General features: G+C 30.1%; 2 protein-coding genes across 4 annotated transcripts; one reads left to right on the top strand and one right to left on the bottom strand.

The window, feature by feature from the left end:
• Positions 1–669: 669 nt before the first annotated feature.
• On the bottom strand, positions 670–7,303 carry LOC106766473 (protein RADIALIS-like 3). The gene is made up of 2 exons (XM_022782941.1): positions 7,084–7,303; positions 670–816 (listed from the first exon to the last, which is right to left on the bottom strand). The coding sequence occupies exons 1-2, from the start codon at positions 7,301–7,303 to the stop codon at positions 788–790; spliced, it is 249 nt and encodes an 82-aa protein (XP_022638662.1). The 3' UTR covers positions 670–787.
• Positions 7,304–9,915: 2,612 nt separating this feature from the next.
• LOC106767255 (mitotic-spindle organizing protein 1B) lies at positions 9,916–13,180 on the top strand. Of its 3 annotated transcripts, XM_014652105.2 has the most exons (3): positions 9,919–10,214; positions 10,302–10,348; positions 12,737–13,180. In XM_014652105.2, the coding sequence occupies exon 3, from the start codon at positions 12,746–12,748 to the stop codon at positions 12,965–12,967; it is 222 nt and encodes a 73-aa protein (XP_014507591.1). In that variant the 5' UTR covers positions 9,919–10,214; positions 10,302–10,348; positions 12,737–12,745; the 3' UTR covers positions 12,968–13,180. The 3 variants fall into 3 exon arrangements, with proteins under 3 accessions (XP_022639508.1, XP_014507591.1, XP_014507590.1); XM_022783787.1 differs by lacking the exon at positions 10,302–10,348 and having other exon boundaries at positions 9,916–10,214; positions 12,683–13,180; XM_014652104.2 differs by lacking the exon at positions 10,302–10,348 and having other exon boundaries at positions 9,931–10,214.
• Positions 13,181–21,676: the final 8,496 nt, after the last annotated feature.

Here is a 21,676-nt window from a genome sequence, read left to right as displayed (position 1 = left end):
TAGTAAAGAAGAAGAATATTTATGTTGGAATATTGAAGGTCTAAAAAGGAGTAGTGTACTGTAACTTAGCAATTCTGAGTTTCTGACTCTTGATGCTGTCCAGGTGCCACCAAGGAGGATACATCACTCCCTATTTATTCCCATAAAGACGACAAGTGGCACTTTATCATCAATCACGTCGACTCTCATCGACAAACTCAATAATAATAATAATTTCATAAAATTATCTACAACAAGAGTAGATATTTATGCAAAATTAAAAAAGGAATTAAATAATTAACAATAAAAGTGTGGAGAGAAAGTCGCACTTATATTTATTATAATGGGGAGCTTTACATGTGAATGGCACTCCTTCTTTCTAGATAAATACAAAAGCGACCTGATTGGAACCGTTTAAAATGTCTTGCGTCACAGTGAATCGACGTGCGTTTTTTCTTCACACGAGATAATCATTTTTCACTTCACACGCTTCCTTCGATATGTCGCCCACGGTACGAGAACCCGCGATAATTTGAGGGTGACTTTTTCTTGCTTTTTGTTTTCTTCGTTTCCCTCTCTCTACCACTTTATCCAAATTAAATAGACGTCTGTCACACGCATGTATAAATAAATAAATTAATAAAAATAATAAAATTGATGTGATATGCACAATTGATGTCGGGGGTTCTTACGTACGCGACTAGGGTTGAAGGCTTACTCGCGATGTGTGTGCGTGCGTGTTGTTAATGTTTTGGTGACTCCAAAGGTCTTTATTATGGTTGTTGGTCGGGTCCACTTTTTACGTGGTTTATATTCCATCCTTTGATTTTGCTTTTCCTGTAATGCATACCATTCTTAAATCAGTTTTACACTTTTTCAATATAAGCATGTTTCTTTACATCAATCAAACTATTTTATCATATCACATGCAAAATTATGCTATCTCAATACATTTTTTTTCTTTTACATATATTAATGGTTGAATTTATTATATTTCCTTTTCAATACAGACTTTTTATATACTTAATTGTCACAATCTATCAGTAAAATACTTTTTCATTTGAATATAAATATATATATATATATATATATATATATATATATATATTTAGTCTATATAATAACAAATTATGTCTTGATATATAGAGTTATAGATCATCAAACTTTTCCTATTATTTTTCGTAACTAGTTGCATTAACATCATAATTTTATGACTACTAAAACTTTAAATTATTTTTAACATTCAAAAATAGAAAAAAAAAACAATTTGAAATTAGTTTCCATTTAATTCCAAATTAATGAAATAAGATGATTGATCAACAACAAACTTAAATTAGTTCACAAACATGTAATTAAAACATTTTTTAATAAACATAACACTACTATTACATGAAAATTTCAAAGGATTATATGTTTATTTTAACACTAAAGAAGTTTAGCTCTTCCTAATAAATATAAACAATACAATAATTTTCCTTAATCTAAATAATACCACAATTTCCTCTTTATCTTGTTAAATTCATTCATTCACTTTTCCTCAAATATTTCTCCAATTTAAACACAATAACGAATAATAAGATAATATTTTAGGATTGTTATGGATTGAGGTATAAACTTCAGGTCCAGTAGCATTGAGGTAGAGTGTAATGCTATAAAATATGCAATAAACATGAATGTGTTAGGAATTAGAATTTAAAATGCGTAAAGAAAGTGAACGCAATTGAAGAAATATAATTAAAGGGAAGAAGAAGAGGGAAATATGAAAACATAAGAGGGAAAGAATGATAAAAAAATTAAATTGTATATTTTTGGATTATTTGTTTATAAAAATTATTTAATTATATTCATTTATTAAGGTTGAAATAAACGTGAACTATTTTATTGAGGTTTTGAAATAAATCTTTGAAATTAAACCAAGTTTAGAAAAACCTCTGTTAATTAAATCTAATCCCGAAATTATATTAATCTCAGTAAATAATCTCTATTAAATACTAATTCTTTTTTAGAGGTTGTTTTTCATAGGATAAATCTCTCATTGTATGTGAGTTGATTTTGATGTGATAATACGAGATGAATCAAATTCATACTTTGACAGATGCATCTCCAAACGAAAGAGCGAAAAAAGAGACTGGAAACCAAAACTGGATAACATTGAAAGACAAATTATAAAAGTGTTTGGAGTGACTCGACCTCGCAAGACTTTAATTTTTTTTCCTAGTATAAGCTATCAACTTATATTTCTCTTACATTTTCCAAACACTTTGTGACCAAATTTGACTGATACAGACTTAATCTCTAATAATTCAAGCAATTCATGATATACAGTTGCTTTTATAAAATATGTTATTTAAATATTTGATTGATAATTATCATCTTAAAGATAAATATATGATTCTGTATTTTTACTATCTTAGAAACTTAACTTATAACGTATAGCTTCTTGTATGGTCATATTTTAGTTTGAGTGTCTTTCTATTCTCGTTAGTAGAGCCGTCAAAATGGGTCACAACCTGTGAGCCAATTCGGTCCGTCACGGGTTCGGGTCGGGTTGGGTTTGAAAAATACAACTCACTTATATGCGGGTCAGATTTCAACCCGGCTTATGTGGGTTGAACCCGTGGTGAGCCGGGTTGGCCCACCAACCCACCTACCTAATTTTATTTTTTAATTTATTATTTTATTTATGAAACCCTAAAAAATAAAATAATTTATTCACTCACTGTGTATACCAAAAAAGAACATCTGCTCTCACAAATCACTCTCACTGTACTTGCTCTCATTTGATGGTACTCTCACCCTCACTTCACTCACTGTGTATACCAAAAAAGAACCTCTGCTCTCACAAATCACTCTCACGGTACTTGCTCTCATTTGACGGTGCTTTCACCCTCACTTCACTGAAATTCTTCAAGAAGCAGGTAAAACATCATTCCTTTTTTCTTCTCTTTTCTCCACATTTTTGTTTTCTCACTTCTCTTTTTTTTTTTCAAAAACCCTATAATGACAAAAATAGGGTTTGCGAATTTGTTTTTTGTTCTGGGGGATTTGAAGACATGAAATGATTTTTTCATGTTCTGACATGCTTGTATCAGATTATGTTAATTTTATTTAAATAATTTGAGTATACATTATTTGAACAAGCTCTTTTTGATATCTTTGAATTTGAAAACTTATGTTACAGATTAAACTATTAAATTGATGTTGTTGAGTACTGATTCTCTTTTTTTTTTTACTAATTTTTTTTATTGATTGTCAGAATTGTTCTGATATTAAGAAAATCTTTATTAGTGAATTTGGAGACAACAAGAACAAGGGTCAAGGGTTACAACAATAACAAAAAATGATGAATATAAAAAACTTATTTGTATGTTTTTTGTGTTTGTTTTTGAATGACATTTGGATTATATTGTACTTTTTGTTATTATTTTGAATTGTCTTTAACATAATTTTTTGGAAGTGAAAATTGTTTAAATTTAAATCACAGAAAGTTTGTATTTTTTTTATTTTAAAAAAATGTAATTAAATGGACTAGTAAGCCAACCCGTTTACCCACCAACCCGTGGTGGGTCGGGCCGGATTCAAGTTTTTCTTGCTCGCTAATAAATAAGCCGGATTGGAATAGCTCACTAAGTGGCCAACCCGTAATAAGTGGGGTCAAAGCGAGCCGGGTTACCAGCTCTACTCGTTAGTTATTTTTTGATACTCTTTTCTAATCATTAAGCGTAACATTGTTAGGTGGAAGACTTGTAAAAAAACCCTTCTGAAACTTCAATCTCAAGATATATAATAAATGTCGATAGTTAAAAAGTATTAAATATTTTACATACATATTTTATTTATAATGCTCTTAATAGATTTTTACTTATTAGAAGGTCTAATTAGACTCTAATTACTCTAATCGTGTTATTGCAATAATCTATAAACGAGTCTCCTAATTCTTTAGGTATTTCAATCGGTTTGATAGTATTCTGAGAAGGTCCATTATCTTTCTAGTGTGTATGTACTATATCCTTTTACATCTAAATGTTTCGATTTAAATTAATGATTACAAATAGAAATTACCGAAATGAGAATTATATACAATTTAACAATCTGATATATGAATATTTAAACACAGAGACCCATAAAAAAATAGTTTTAACTAAAACATAATGTGCAATCGATCAATTATTACTTTGATAAGATTTATGTAAACAGAAAAACCAATAGAATCTGTAATAATTCTTTTTTACTTAATATTATTATTTTTCTGGCGCAATCACTTAACTTTGTGTTCAACCTTGCCAACAAACCAAACTTCCACACCACCTAAAACTGAAGTATATTAATACTGACTTGTGAAGAACTAAAGTATTCAAAGAAAACTTAACTTAATTGTTAAATTTTAGTCTTTTAAAATTAAACTGTTCATAAATGGACTAATTTAAACTTCAAAAATTATATGAGTGATCATGGTATTTGGAAATGTATTTTAAAAAAAGGATTTTTCAGGTAGCTAAAACCAATGTATTAAATTAATTAATTTAATTCGAATATAATTATAATACAGTTAAGTTTATTTAAACATTTATATAATTCAATTAAATCTTACAGACACTTGTACTAAGTTCAATTTTACATAATAGAGAGGAAAAAGGAAAGCGAAGGTTGTGTTTTTTAAAATAGACAATAATTTACATTACTGAAACATGGGCTTTTTAAGTTTAATTTACTTGTAATTTAATTATTTATTTATTAACTTTTGTCCACTGTTAGAAAGCCCCTTGAAGCAATGATTGTGTACTACAGGATGAACAAACTTCCTACAGTACTTACTATAAAATATTTCATTGTCTTAAATTCATCTAACTTCACTTCTGACAAAGAACTGAACTGTTATCTAAACAATTACAAACTGTCCTTACTAATCATGTTTTTATTCAAAGAGTTTAAACCTTAACTAGATCTGTATTAAACCTTCTAAACAACTTTTCCCGCCGCTTCTTTTCATTTGATTCAGACCTTCCAACGTAGGACTTCTCACACTAAATAAATTTATAATTTTATTATAGGTTTAATTATCGTAACGTACGTCAGTTACCTTGTTCTTCAATAAAAGAGAAATTTGTTCCCTAGAACCTATCCCCATGAACGATGAAGAAAGAATAAATGCCGAAAAAATAATTATCAAGAAAATAGGCACATTAAACTTTTTACTAGTAGGCCCTTTTAATGATCTTGGTTCTTAGGAACATTATAGCTGGAATTATTACTCGGATCTTCTTTTCTACCTTATAAAAAGAGTCAAAGTTCCATTTACAAATATCTAAAAATCTCATTTTTTTTTTATTTTTTTCTCTTAATATTTTTCTCTGTTGTAAAATTCACATATTGAAAATGAAATATTAAAGGTAGTGAGAGAAAATCTAGTAGCGATGAAAAGCGAGAAGATCATGAAAAATTTATATTTGCTTATGGGATATAATGCAAGGAACAAATACAATAGTTGCATTGACAAGTCAAGAAGAAGTGATGATGTGACATTGTGAACTTGGACATATGTTAGAGTGAAGTCTTCGAATTCTTGCGGAACATAATCTCTCATCAAGGCTCCAAGAGGTTAGTTTACCTTTTTGCGAGTAATGTGTGATAAGCAAGTAACATAGAATGAAGTTTGCTACAAGCATTACCAACAATAAACACATATTAGACTTGGTTGGTTTTGATGTGAGGGAGTCACTGAGATTATCCCTAAGAGAGACAAAGTATTTTGTGTCGATTAATGATTACTCCAGGAGATTGTGGATATACTTCATTAAGAGGAAGTCAAATGTTTTACCAATATCCAAGGAATCCAAAGCACAAGCAAAACTTGAAACTAGCAAAAGAATATAAGTGTATGAGTTATGTTAACAATGTGAAAGGGTATTGCTTGTGGGGTCCCATTGTCCACAAGGTTATTGTTAGAAAAGATGCAATGATGCTCCAACCAAAAGAATTTGATTCCTTCATTAGCCTTGATTGCAACAGACTGAGTTCTAACTATTGTACTTATTGTAATAGGTTTGGTGAGGATGATTTTATCATCTTATTGTTGTATGTGATGACATGTTTAGAAGTAGGCCCCAACAGAGCTCGAATCTAAAAATTAAAGACATAATTGGTTAAGGAGCTTGATAAGAAAGACTTGTGACTAACAAACAAGATTTTAGAGATGTAGTAGTTTCACTGAAACAAAAAGATATAAGAAGATTTGACTTTCTCAGAAAAAAGTACTTATTAAAGATCTTGCGACACTTCAACATACAAAATTGCAAGTCAATTTCTACCCTATTTCCAATCAATTGTATGTTATCCTCAAATATGAGTACTAGCAATGAAGTGGAGAGGATGAAAATGTCTATGTGCATGGGTGGTAAATAGCCTTAAGTACATACATCAAGCAGTGGGAGTGGGAGTGGTCAGTAGATTCATGGTAAATCAAGGTATAGAACATTAGAATGCTACAACATGATGACAAAATATGGTGTGAAGATTTGATTAGTTTCATCAAAATCTTCTACTGGAAGAATGTGAAAATTCTCACATTGGAAGGAGCATTACGGGAGCCTTCCCACCTTATAAAAAGGAACCAAGGATCCCTTTACAAATATTCCAAATTATCTCATTCTCTTCTATCTTTTCTTCTCTTAATATTTGAGAAGTTCTTTCAATGTAAAGGGAGAGGAATTATAATTTCTTCCATTAATATAAATTTTCATTTTTGTCTATTGTCAGTATTTTTCTTATCTTTATTTTAGTTATATGTGTTTGTGTGGTTTGTCTGATCTCCAACCTTTAGGACTAGACCTGAAACGGTCACTGACTCTTTTAGAGGCAGATTCAACAACAAGAAAATACAAGATGGAATCACGGGACATATTGCAGTAATTATGTGTGACATAGCAGCAGGTAGTACTACCAGGGATTATGAAGATGTTGGTTGATGAAAATTAGAAAATCAATTTGTTGATGTTGTTGCGGATGTAGTTTGGGGTCACTGGAGGTTCAAATTCCTCATCCTGACAAGTAGTGACAAGTTTATAATGTACTAATCTCAGTATTTATAATGAAAGGGAACGGTACCTATTCTCCTGCTGATCAGAGGCTGAAGTTTTCTTGTTCGTCCTGATTCAATATGTTTAACATCCTGGACAAGGAGTTCATATTGTCTCTTCACTTCCTCTAGAGTTTTGCCACCAACAGCATGAGCAACATTGTACCAACGGTCAGCTAGAGCCTTCTCAAAGGCCTTGTTGTCCTTGCAACTCCATGAGCCTGAGGCTGACATTGAACTGGATGCCATTTCTTTCAGGAAGGAAAATAAATGAAGATGCAAAATGGTGTAAGGAAGAGCAAAGAGAATGAGTTGGTACAAAATGTGTTGTGAAGGATGAAGAGTGTGTAATGATCAGACTCACCAAAATATAGCTTCAGCAATTGCTCAGATACCCTTAAGGCCAGTTGTAGCGTAGGGATAATAACCTTTAGTTTCTAGGTTATAGGCCAAGGCTCACCAAAACAACAGCAACACTTTGGAGTTTTACCCGTTCTGGATTAGCACGTGGGTTGAGTCTTGCAGGCCTTTTCATTGGTATGGCTTTTGCACTTGTTAAGTAAAGAACATCCGCAATCATATCTTTTTAACTCATATATGTTGGACTTGGGCAAAAGCAAAACAATAAGGTGACAGAAGCCATCATTAACCTAGTTTCTATAAATGGTTATAACTCTGCATTTCAAGATGAGCAAACCAGAACCTTGTTCTTGAAAGGCTAATTTGTACGCCATGATACATGAGGAAAAGATCGTCAGATTTATGGCCCACTTATTTGTTGAGTGGGGGATAACAAAGATGTAGCCTTTTGATAACAGTAAAGATAAGAAAAAATGTACCATGATGGAGAGTATACATGATATATTGCAAGCGTCGGTTACAATATCAACTTGGTTTTTGTCTACTTCACTTTTTTAAACAAAAAATATAGTCGTTGCTATTCTGTAAAGTGTGAAAAAGTTCTGATATATATCACATGAAATTAGTCTTTGAGCTTGTAGGCAGAGAACAATTTATAACAGAAGGGGAAAAAAATCAGAGCAAAATTTTGTTTCTGATTCATTTTGTTATTTTTCAAGTAATACTTAGCAAAATTTGTAGCCCATATTGACTTTTACAATTTGGTATGGGGAGTTCTCGAACTAAAACGGTTTGATTGGATGAAATTTTTATTTAAATTAAAAAATTATGACGTGATAAAATTAAATTGGTTTATATTAAAATAATATATTAGGAATCGAAAAGAATAAAAAAGACTAAATTGAAAAAGAAATTAGAAATGTAGACATTAATCACTGAGTTTTTCATTAAGTCAGGTCATGGGTCTCACCTGCCGTCGATCGTAATTGGATCTTTGCAGGTGAAAGTCTCTCTCTCTCTTTTTCTTTCTCTTTCTGCTCAGATTCTCTCTTCCTCGCTTTATGTTAGAATTGGGTCTCTCTCGTTGTTGTTGGTGTTCTGAGTGATGGTATGTCATGTTGCTATTCCCACACCTCACACATCATCGAAATCATCATCACGAGCTTCATCCACCACAAGTCTTAGATCACAACAAGATTTTGTACTTTGATAGTCACCGACAGATAAGTCCAAAAGTAGTTAAGAAATACCAAATATCCTGACAATTAAAACAGATTACGTTGATATTCAAGAAATGAAGATCCTATGCAAGAAGTTTTCTTAGGTGCAGTGTTGCATATCAAGGGGTGCTTTGAATACAAAACAAACCCATATAATGCTATCAAATTAGACTAAAAAAATTATATTTTTTCAATCTGCCGTCAAAATATTGCATCATGAGACATTTATCTTGAAGATATGTAAGTGCTAATAATTTTAGCATTTGCCAAAAAATAACCCGTCTTTGATTCCATCATTATCTCTTGATGATTATATTCTTCCATTTTCTTGTTCTGCAAAAGAGGAGCTACAGGCGAAGGTGATTTCAACGCATGATCTTCACTCTCTTCCTTTGTTCTCTCATGGTTTTTTCTCCAAAGAACACCATAAAAAATCAGTTTTTGACTTTGCTTTGTAAAATACTTCAGATCATACATTTTTTTTAACACCCAATTCATCCTTATAAAATGGAAACAGAAACAACTATTCAAATATGAGGTTCCTCCGTCACTTTACTCATGACAAAAGTAAAATGTATCAAAGATTTAAAGTAGGTCACCAATGATAAAGATGACTTTGACACGATTTTCAAAAGTGTACTTAAAGAGTGCAAGTTGATTGCCATCAAGCATCTGGATTAAGAGAAAGTAGTATCATGGAATTAAACGATATCAAATTTAATTTTAATTTATGTTACACAGGGAACTAATGTCCATTTATGTATTTTAATTACAAAAATGTTATCGATAATTTTTTAAGTTAAATTTTTTGTTTACTACGTTGATGTTATAAATCCTTAGTGATAATAACTTCTTGCATTCAGTTGCAGAGCTTTGAACGGAAATTATTTGGCTGAGACTTCTAAGATTTTGAGCTTTCAATCTAAAGGTTTGACAAAGTTCTCTTGCCTATTTTGTGTAATTAAATTTGAAATTGAATGTAAAATACAATTTGTTGCTGTGATATGGAAAAGTAGCAATACAAAATTAGTAAAGTAGTGGTATTAGGGGATAAAAATAGTAAAGATTGAAAATGGTTTTGTTTGTCCACAAGGTCGAGAATTAATTTCATCACTAAAAGTTATATTTTTTTTACGGTGTGTCTTATTTCTCCTCTTTGATTGTAGCGGAAACATAACGCACTTAAAAAGCTACTTGACATGTAACATATATATTGAATTTAGCTTGTTTCCTTATCACTAGAATGTTTTGCTAAGACCTGTCAACATAAATCACATTCAATGGGACTACTTTTCACTAACTAATACGATTGCCAGATTCTAACAACTAGTATAGCATTTATTTGAATATTAGGATTCTTTAAAAATTAGGAAGGACCTCGTTTAATTCCAACACCAATTAGTTTTCCAACTACTGATGCATTATAAATTATTTCAATTTTCTTATAAACCTGACTCCTTCCCTCTCTCCCTCTCTCCCACCTTCTCACCGCCCGCCGTCTTACCGGCCGCCGCCTACCTGTTATCTTCGATTGTTGCCCAGCCAGTTCCACCTTCTCACCGTCGTTGCGATTAGGTTTTGTAAGTCTGTCGCTCTTCTCTCTCGTTCTACCAATTTTTTGTTTATTGCCTCAATCTCTCACATCCACTCTCGGTTGCTTGCCCTAGTGCGTCTTTGAAGCTCAACATTGGATTGCTGTATTGCGCTTTAATGTGTGCGGTTCTTTCATCTATGTAACTTAGGTTTTGCTTTTGGTTAGCTTAATTTGTTTGAATTTGATTTTATTGTTTGGTTTCGTTACTTTTATAATCTAGGGTTAATTTAATTTATTTGAATTTGGTGTAATTGCTGCAATCTTTACTTCAAGTTCATTGTTTTATTCATCTTCATTGCTTGACTTCTGTTTTCTCAACTGTCTTGCAGTTTCTTTGCCGATTCTGTAGAGATTTTTTTGCCTAATTATGCCCATATAGCCCTGTTCATTGGGTCCTTTTAGTTCATAGCATTTGAGAATAATACCCTGCATCTATTCTAGATTCATTGTGACTTGAAACATGTGAAAACTAGTCCCAAAGTCTCACCACCCATGATTTTGCCAAAGAGGAATATGTACCACTATTGTCGCGAAAGTCAAAACTAACCTCAAAATCTATGGTTATCTGAGAAACCATCAAACATGAACTAGAAACAACTCGGGAAATTAAATATACATGAACTTAAAAACAACGTAACCAAATGTCTTAATTCTATGTGTATGTAGATGGGTAAAGTTCAGTTACATGTTTGTTCTGCTCCCATTGCTCTGCTCACAAAGAATAAGACCCTCCCCTTAAGAAAATGATTTTGTTCCCTTCTATTTAGAATAAGAAACAGTGTCTTACTAAAAATTGTGTTTCTAATGTTGATGACAAGACCATTTAGAATTGTCTGACTAGGAACCCATATATTGTCCTTGAGTATCTAAAATTCCATTGGGCCTCCCTTACCTTGTTGCACCACAGTGAGGTCAGTTCCATCTAAATGGGACCTATAACAAAATCAGGTTTGGTGCGTGGTAGTAGTTCATCCTTATTTCTCCTATGGAAACTTCAATTGTTTCCTTGCATGAGTGTTTAGGCTTTTTAACGAATATAAAAATATAGGACTAAATACCGTTTAAGTGCTTCTATTATTGTTCTATTATTACTATAAAGTTTCTCATGAATAATTAAAAAACTAAATTATGAGATTACATACCTACAGACAAGTTAAGAAAATACTGAAATCCAAAATAATTTGGTGAATCCTAAGAATTGCTTCTGCATATGTGCGTCAACTCTGAACTAACAGAAAGTTGCTTCTGCATCTTTACATTGACGTGAAAATATGGATTGATGAGGATGCAAGCACTTTGTAAGTGTTAGAAGACAACTTATCATATGTAACTTGTCTTCTGAGTTCAGACTGAACTATAATGAAAGACAATAACCTAGGCAATTCTTTTACTATGTAGTGTCACAAAAAACCTTTAAGAGCATTCTCATCTACCCTTTGAGACAGTCATACTTAATCCATCTTTCTTTTAGGCCAGTGATGCCAATGCTTGTTCTTTTTTACTTTTCGGCTGTGCTATGCTGTTTAGATTCAAACAGAGCAGCAGATCTATGTGGTAAAGTCTAATACGCTTTGCCTCCACTCTGCTGTAAAAACAAGAAGAAAAAAAATGAAGAACACACCTGTGTGAGGAAGAAACTGATTGTCACTCTATAAGAAATTTCAACAGTTACTTTCTCCGATCTCTAATTATTCAAGGGTTGAAATTTCGCTAAAACTAGTTTGCAAGCTAATGGCTGAGGAAGAAGAAACAGTCATTTGACATCTAACAAAATAATTCAAGTTTTGTTTCTTTTTAAAAAATATGATTTTTATCAAAGGGACTTGTACTTGAGTTTTAATGCTATTATAGCTTAGTAATTTGAAAGTTGGAAATTGGCACACTATAGGAACTTCAAAATAGTGTGAATGCTTAAAGATTACAACATAGAAGAAAACCAACCTCAAAACTAACGAAGTGACATTGTCTGTTTCTCTAGATTGAAAAAAATTTAAATAATTCTACTAGGTATGGAATGTTGGGATTTTTCTTTTTATGTCAAGCCTTTTCGCATGCCCAGTGGAGTTAAAGAATTGCCTCAGCTTTAGAATTGAGGCAATCAAGGAGTATACTTTTTTAACATTATGTCTATCTCGAAGATAATTATTATTTCAAGAGTGTCTTCTAATCATGCTCTCCAGGCATTTCATAAGATTTTAGTATGTGTGTGTGAGCGTGTGCACAGCATTGTTAAAGTTCAAATCTGTTGAACTCTAATTTCTCTCTTTATTTTGATGGTAATTGACAAATGTTATCATCCAAGTAGAGAATTATAAAAACGGAAATCATAACTATGCTCATACTAGAAATTTGTAAAATGAAGAACCTTGTTTTTTCTAATCACAACTTTTTCAAATGCTTGATCCTAACAATCTGTTGACTTCTGTTATATCTGAATCTGTGACCTGTGTTCAGGTGATTTGATTTTTGTAATACTAATGAATTGGACATACTCTGCCCATTTCTCAGCTTAAAAATATGGATCCGGAGGCTGCTCGAGCTGCACGAGAATCTCTAGACCTGGCGTTCCATATGTCCAATATACTTGACACGGGTCTAGACCGTCACACACTTTCGGTTCTAATTGCACTTTGTGATCTTGGAGTCAATCCAGAAGCACTTGCTGCTGTTGTCAAGGAACTAAGAAAAGAGAAGCCCTCGTTATCATCATCACTTCCTGAGGCTCCTTCTTTTCCATAAATAAATAGATTTTTTTGTTAGATCTCTTCTATGTGTGCTGAAGTTCTTTGATCCATCCTGTATGTGTGTTCCTCATCTGGTTCATTGAATTGCTTTGCTATGTGACCTTCATTTGGTGTAGTGGCATTGTTTTAGTACAAGGTTGATGCATTTGAAGGTTTATCTTTGAGATTAAATTTTCACTTGGCCAAAAGAGTGACCTCCATTCATGCACATATATCTTGACACATTCCATTTTCTGGTGAAGCCTTGAACGTTTCACAAATCTTAATTAAACAAAAGAAATATGAAGGCGAAATTTAACCAACTTAACAAATACGGAGATCAAATGTATAATTAAGCTTAAAAGACATAACGAACAAAAATTCAAACTCAGCTCAAATACTTGTCTCGAAAACATCTTTGGCCTTCTAAGAACCATGGCATTAGACACTTGATTCCCTTGATCACTTATCTAGAGGTGCGCTGAGACACCCGCGGATTCATGATCTCATTGAGTAGGTCAAATTCAACCTCGTGCTCCTCGACATTCTCCTTGTCACCATTGTCAATTTCCTTTCCATCGTCATCAGGTGTATTCAGTTCGGAAAACCCAACCTCCGAATCATCATCCTCTTTGGTGCCATTGATAGATTAGCAATTATTCTCTTGTGATTTAGGGAATCGATTTAAATATGATTAATAGTTAATGAAGAAAGTGGAGTGTATAGAACTTTAGTGCATAATGATAAGTTTCATGTAGCAGTTATGTGCCAATGATGGTATGAGCTTGGTTTTGACTGAAGAGCAAGGTGCAACAGAGCTAAAATGGAAAATGTAACACCAAAAAGTCGGAAATTCTAGTTTGCTTGCGGAGCAAAGAATTATTTTCTCTAATCATATCGTTTGTGCATTTCATCTTTGCTTCTTTCAACGCAAAGTAGATGCCACTCAATAACATTTCTCAATCCCATCTGTTTAGCTCATCAAACCCTCCCTCTTAGCTACCACCACTTGGTGGGTCTTAATCCTATTAAAAACAAACCAAAAAAGATTTTAGACCACTAATTAACACTGCAAAACTATTTATGTTGCTTAATCACATCACCCCTTTTTCTTCATTTTTGGTCCATCTTCAAACTACACAAATACTGCTCTTTCAGATATCAATGCATGTTTTCAATATTTCAAAAAGCAAGAATATATTGCAAATCATGCAGTAGAGCATGAAAACTGAAGTCAGGGACCCTTGAAAAAATAACAACTAGCAGCATGCAACAACTTCACTCTTTTTCTTTCTTTAATCCATGCATTATGATTCCACTCTTACATAGAATGTAGGGAGCATATCATGACGTTTACCTTTGTTTTTCACACACGTAGTTGCAAAACCTCATTCTATATATACCTTTCTCTACCTCCTTCTCTCCACTTCCTACACACGAAATCACTTACATTTTTTTGTCTCTCTCTTTATCTGATATCTTCCACGTACACGCACACACATAATTAACATCATTAACCTCATATCAGCTTGTAATGGAAGTTTTGTATAAGGTAATGATGAAAGGGAAGAAATGCAGTATTTTATATATTAAAGGAAAAATCTCCAAACTTTTTTGGATGTAATGCCACTGATTTTTTTTTATTTTTATTTTTTGTAAAAAAGAGTAAAAGTTTATCAAAGTATTTTAAAAATTATGTTGAAATTCAATTGGCTTATGTTACAAATTTTTAAATAAAAAAACCAGGCCTAGCAGCATAGGAAATTGAAGGTTTTTGAATTCAAGCATGGATCTTTATGTGTCAATTTTGTCAGAAATTTATCTTTAAAAATATTCCATTATTTTACATTTTCTTTCATATAATTCTTCAGTATTTCCAGTATGTATGATGGACCCTCCACGCAAGAATAAAAACCCTTGTGCACGGGTGAATGGTACTTTCCACCACAAAAATTATGTATTGGTTACTTTTTATGGAAAAGTATAGTTTCTGAAAATAATATTCATAAAATTATTTTAGAAAATGTTCAAAGTGATTATGTTTTCAAAAGTAAAATAGTAGAAACATATTTAATTGGTTCCAGATTTTTCTATTGTATAACTTTTACATGTGAGCTGGTTATTATAATTATTAAATTTAAAAGGCAAGTAAGCACTTATTAGTATCCTTTTTGGTTACATCGAAGTACACAGTCAAAATAAGACGAATTAGGTTTGTTTTTTACAAACACAAGGAAAGAAATGTATGAAGAACAAAATTATTTTTTGTCACAAAAAGGGAATTCTTGTGTGTCACATCTAACTTTCCATATTTTTTTTATCTTCCTAATTAATATCTTTCGTGAAACACATTATTAGAAGCAAAACTAAAATTTGCTAAACATTTACTCTCATGGGTTTAAAGTGTAGACTATTTAATATCCCTTCAAAAAGAAAGAAAAATGCAGATGGAGGATAATTATGGAAGGAAGAAGACGAAGAATTTAGTACAAAAAGAAGATGAAAAAGAATCAAGGGAAAACTAAAAAGATAAAAATAATGAGTAACTTAAAGAATAAAAATAAGACATTGTGTGAATTTAAAATATATTTAAAAATTAAGAAAATTCTTAATCAAGTTTATGCTTCTATTGTTACATGTGAAAAACAACAAGTAGAATTTTAACCGGACACGTCAAAAGTTGAAGATGTTTCTTAACTCATCTACCGAAAAGCTATTAACATGAAATATATATATATATATATATATATATATATACTATCATTACATAAAAAAAATTAACCCATAAATACGAAGATAAAATAATTTTCATAGAAATAATTTTAAATAAAAAGAAATCACATTGTTCATTGACTAACAATCAACATTTTACCAATTAATTTTTATAATTGATAATTTTAGTTTATTGACAAACTTTTGTGATTATTAATAAATTTCGTCCACTGATAAATTATTTTCACGTGACTTCTATTAAAATTAACGAAATATTCGTAAACAAAATTTCACAAAATATATTTCTTTAGTGATTCCTTATTAACTAACATTAAAATATAAAATATGATAAACTAAAAATGAAACAACATTTGATGAATTTTATATGTAACTATTTATTATTAATTTATGCACAAGTTAATTTGTTAAAAAAACTATATTAACCTTTTTGAATTTATAAAAAATGTATTTTTTATAAATGCTCGTACAAAAGTTCTATTTAAATAGACACTAAACCAATAATAAGTATAGTCTAGTAGTAATTAAAAACAAAACATCTCAGACATACTTCAATCGGATTTACTTTTGATAGTTTTGGCATGCTATTTGTCGTGCAAGCATTTTGATTAGTTGTCATTTGTATTTTTCCCATTGTCCTCGTAATGTAGATATAATGGAATCAAGATAATTTATGGAATAGTGATAATATGGCAAATTTTTCTCTAGATTGATTTAATTAATTGTACTAACAACTATGCGTGATGCTGGAGTATCAATGTTTTGTTTTTCTTTTTGGATTAAATATGTTTTACTTCATACGTTTAAACATATTAAAATTCTATATTCAAATCAAATTAATTACCATGATCTTGCCCTTAAGAGAAGAATAAGAAACCACAAAAGTTTCTTTAAGGGGCATGGATGCCAAAATCTATTAAATTGTGTATTTTCAAAATAAATTTAATTAAAATATTTTTCATAACCATTTGACAAACATAAAAACATTCGTCCCATCATCATTTAAAAAAATAAATAAAAAGTAACATAAAACAAACATTCTTAAAATGTTTAAAAAATAATATAACTTAAAATTATCACTGATATCTCTTTTCATTGTCGACATCTCTTCCTGACTTCACGTGTTGAGAGAAAATAATGACTTCCACACATAATTGCACTTTTAAGTTATCTGTCTCTCTCCTTTCTCGGAAAAATAAATGTCTTTTAAATTAAAAAAAAAATATAGTGATATTGACAAATAGAAATATCATGTTTTAGTTTAATAATAATGATGATTCCATGCTTTATAGTAAACTTTTGCTTTTATGGTCACATAACATTTAACGAAATCGACTTCAAGAAAAGTATTTTAATATTGTAATATTTACCCTAAATTAAATATCAGTGTTTTTACTATATTATGAATGCAATACGATAATATTATATTAAAATCTTTTAAATAACTCCTTAATTTACGTTTTTTTTTTTTTTTGTTATCAGATGTTAACCTTGATTACCTTTAAAGTTTAAATTTTGCATTAAATTGACTTCTTCCAAACTTAAGCTACTTATATTGTTTATTTACTTAAATTAATTATTTAAATTGTTTTATTAACCTTTGATTCAACAAGAATTATAGTTATCAACATTTTACAATTTCAAGATTTTATAAAAATATTAAATTTCATATTTCAAATATATGCCTGATGACCCTAGTCAAACAATGCTTCAAATTTAGTTTAGAAAAAATTTCTCCAAATACTATTCAATATAAAATCTGAGGGAAAAGAAATTGTTCTAAAAAGTTATCTAAAGTTCACTGATTCTAAAATCATGAAACATTAACATGGGGAAAATATTTTTTAATCAATATACAATTATGCCTTGGTTCATCAAATCAAACACCAATTTGACTCTAAATTAAACTAGTCACGTGCAAGAATCCTGACCCATTTGACAACCAAATTATTTATACTATTATATAAACCGATTCATTTTGGTATACACATATTATTTCAATTTTGTCCTAAAATATCCATTTTAAGTGATTTTTTTAAAATAGCTCTTTATTTAAATTTAATCATTTTCTAAAGCTAAAAAATATAAAAAGGATTTTTCATTTTTGTGTATACATAAAAATTTTGTCCTTAAATATCAGTTTTAATATATTTTTTAAATTTAACCATTTTTTAAAAAATAATTATTTTTAAAAAATAAAATGAATGCAGTCACGTATCTTTTCATTTGAATTAAAGTTTTAAATAAGAGTGATAATATCATAACACACTTTTACATTTATTTGATATAGATAAAATAATCATAAAATGTAAATTTTTGTATTATTTTAAAAAAAGAATAAAAATAAAAGTAATGTAAAATAAATATAAAATTTTTTTGGTTGGTAAAAAATCATTATTCTTTAAACAAAAGTAACTTTAGCATTTAATTTTCCGTGTTTTTAAGTAAAACAGAAGTTGAAGAGGTGAAACAAAAACAGTATAAAAATACTTTGATGACGTGGAAAATTCTAATTTTGATTATAGCACGCCCTAAATTTATACTCAAACTAAAAAAAACTTTTTCCTAGCAGCCTAAACATGCGTAAGGTATTACGCAATAGAGTGCAGAAATTGAAAAGATTATCTAGATATTAAGTTTATTCTCACAAAATAATTATCTAGATATTAAAATATTAAAATCAATATTAATTGTTATATAGAATAACTAAAATATAAAAAATACAATTATTTTATGAAAATAGTTATTCGGATTTCTAAAATTATAAAAATGTGTGAGAATATATACATAAACACGCGTATATATATTAGTGCAGAAAGAGCTTTAGATGTGAGTTATTTTGAGTTTTAACATCACCACCATAACCGACGTCTATACGGGTGACATTAATGGGACGTCGGTTTTTTCAGGTGCGACGTCGATATAGACGTCTGTTAAGTTTAAAGTCCGACGTCTATAAAAACATTCGACAATGCGCTAACCGACGTCTAATCTTACCTTAGACGTTGGTCTGTAAAACTTGGAACGTCTATAAAACTTTCAAACATTGCATTAGCCGACGTCCTTGGAACAACATAAACGTTGGTTTGTACATTAACCGACGTCTATGAAGTGATCGTTGTGTTTTGGTGTGGTTTTTGTCGTGTCTTGGGGTAGCGCAGTAGCACCTCCTTCATTTGCTAGTTTCTTCGTAAGAAAAAGTTGCGTCTTTTGGACTTCTCATGGTATTTCAACCCAAAGACAAACTTGGGTCGTTGCCTAGGTTCATTCCGACCACCAATAAAAAAGAATACGGTGAGAATACACCGTATACTTTTTCGTTGACGGTCGAAATAGACATAGGCAACAACCCAAATTCGTCTTTGGATTGAAATGCCGTGAGAAATCCAAAACATGCAAGTTTTCATTACGAGGAAACTAGCAAGGAGAAAAGGTGCACTACGCTACACAAAGATACAACAAAAAAATCGCACCAAAACACAACGAAAACTCATTTTAATCAGTTCAAATGAGAGATAATACATCAAAGATTACTTTAATCGGAGTGAAAACAAGTTTAAATAGTTAAAAAGAGAGGAAACTTACTTGGAAATGTAGAGCAACAGAGAGAAAAGGCAAAGACGACCAAAGTGTTGGTTCGCAAACCGCTGGTTCGCAGCGTCATTTAACAAGAAATTAGACGTCTGTTCTGCACAAAACCGACGTCCATTCAATTTAAAAATTAATATTTATGTTGTATATAGACGTCTATATGTCTGACAGGTTGATGAGTAACATTGATTTCTGCCATATAGACGTCGGGACCCGTCAATGTGGCAGGATCCGACGTCTATAAGGCTGAAAAGAGTGGCTATTCACCTGTTTGACAAACTTATAGGCGTCAGTTAGCAGGAGCCCGATGTGTATATGTCTGATAGGTAGGTGAGTAGCATTAATTTCCGCCATATAGACGTCGGAGCCCCAACGAACCGACGTCTATAACGCTGAAGGAAATGACTTTTCATCTAACGGTCAGAAATATAGACGTCAGGTTGGAAGGACCGACGTCTAAAATTCTATAGACGTCGAATATCGACCTAACGGACTCCTGTATTGCCAACTTATTTATGGAAATGCCACCGATCATCAATATACGTCACGCTTATTCTTGACCGACATCTATCGTGTAACGTTAAACAAGGTTTTTACATTAGTGATAGTGATATGTAGATAAAGAGAGATAGAGGGAGGGAATTCTTGTAGATAACTAAATTTAAATATTGTATAAGCTTTAATTATTTTAGGTACATGAATGTATTTGAAAATAGAAAATTGATGAGAATTGTTGGTACTGATCTAAGATTAAATAATTACAAAGATTTGATGAGTAAGCAATGAATTACAGATAAGTTATTAGAGGTGAGTTAAAAACTAAGAAATAATTAAATAATAAAATATATCATAATAAATATGATAAATATTATATTTATATATTCAAACTTAATATACCTTTCTTAAAAACGGTAAATGTATACTATTACCATTATTACATGAATGTAATGTTTTTCTATATCAATTTTATATCTTATTATAATACTTACTTTTTATACATGCTAGCTTATTATGGAGTGGAACACATAAAACTTAATACCCTACAATCTTGGATATAAATCTTTTACAAAAAAAAAAAATAATAATAATAAATTGTATACACACTAAGACTAAAACCGAGTTTAGCTTATAAAATTACAATTAAATAAACTAAATCCATATAAAGATAAAACTTATAAATTTCTAAAGCGTGGATTACAAGCTAGCAAAACATAAAAAGGTAACATTTTTTGCTAAAAAGTTAATAGAATTTTATATCGTTAATTTATTAAGAGCAATCATTAGTAAGATCCTATAAAATATAAATACATTTTAGGCTAGCCATGTTATATAATCCCATTAACTAATTACTTATTAAAAAGTGGAAATATCACTCAATTAATAGTTAAAAAATATTATAATATTTTCTCATTTAGAATATATTTAATATTTTTTTAGAATAATTAGTTATAGTTAGATGGTTTTGTTTTTCAAGGCAACATAAATCGTGTTTTGAATAAAATACGTACCCGAATATCAAATTAATAAATAGTTATTCAGTTGATTAGGGATTCAATGATGCACGCTGAAACAATCTAAATAAGTTTTGATAAAGAGGAGAATAATTTTCATTGAGAGAATAGATAGCAAGTAATCTTGTTTTATAATAAAGTAAATAAAAATATTATGGATAATTTTTTAACAATAACATTTTAAGATTTTTTTACCCGAAGGAAGGACGTAAATAGCATTTTAACCTCTCTCATGTCTTCAACTTATATTTCAATTTATAAATTTGATTTTAATATTTAAGAAAACACCACTTATTAAAACAATGTTTTAATCATAATTTCATCTGCTTATCACAAATCTAACATACAATTTATCAGTTAAAAATATTTTTTATCATGAAATTTAATTACAAAATTATTCTTTTAAATGTAGAAGTATTTAATATTATAGGTTTTCGTTATATAAAATATAATAGTTATTTTACAACCAAATAAAGAAAATGATAACATTAATTTTAAATATTTTAAAAATGTCAGTCTTGCTGAAAAATAGAATCGTTATCATATTTACAATGAAAATTTTAAAATATATTTTATTTAATTACAAGCTTTTTTAGTTTTGTACCAAAAAATATTACTACTTATTAAATGCTTAAAACCAATTTCAACACAAAATTAATAAAAAATATAAAGGGAAAATAAATATATATTAATTTAAAACAATTCAACATATAAAATATTAATGAAAAATAAATGCATCATAGAATTTTAATATATATTTTTTTCTTTTAAACAAGCATTCATTACGGTTCTAGCGGAAAATAAATTTTAAGGCTCAATATTAACAAAATAAAGTAATTAGAGAAAAAATAAATATATAACTTTCAAATAAATATATATATATATATATATAT

Source organism: Vigna radiata, chromosome 7 (assembly GCF_000741045.1).
Source record: "Vigna radiata var. radiata cultivar VC1973A chromosome 7, Vradiata_ver6, whole genome shotgun sequence".
Taxonomy (NCBI): Eukaryota; Viridiplantae; Streptophyta; class Magnoliopsida; order Fabales; family Fabaceae; genus Vigna; species Vigna radiata.
This window is presented reverse-complemented; position numbering and strand designations above follow the sequence as displayed.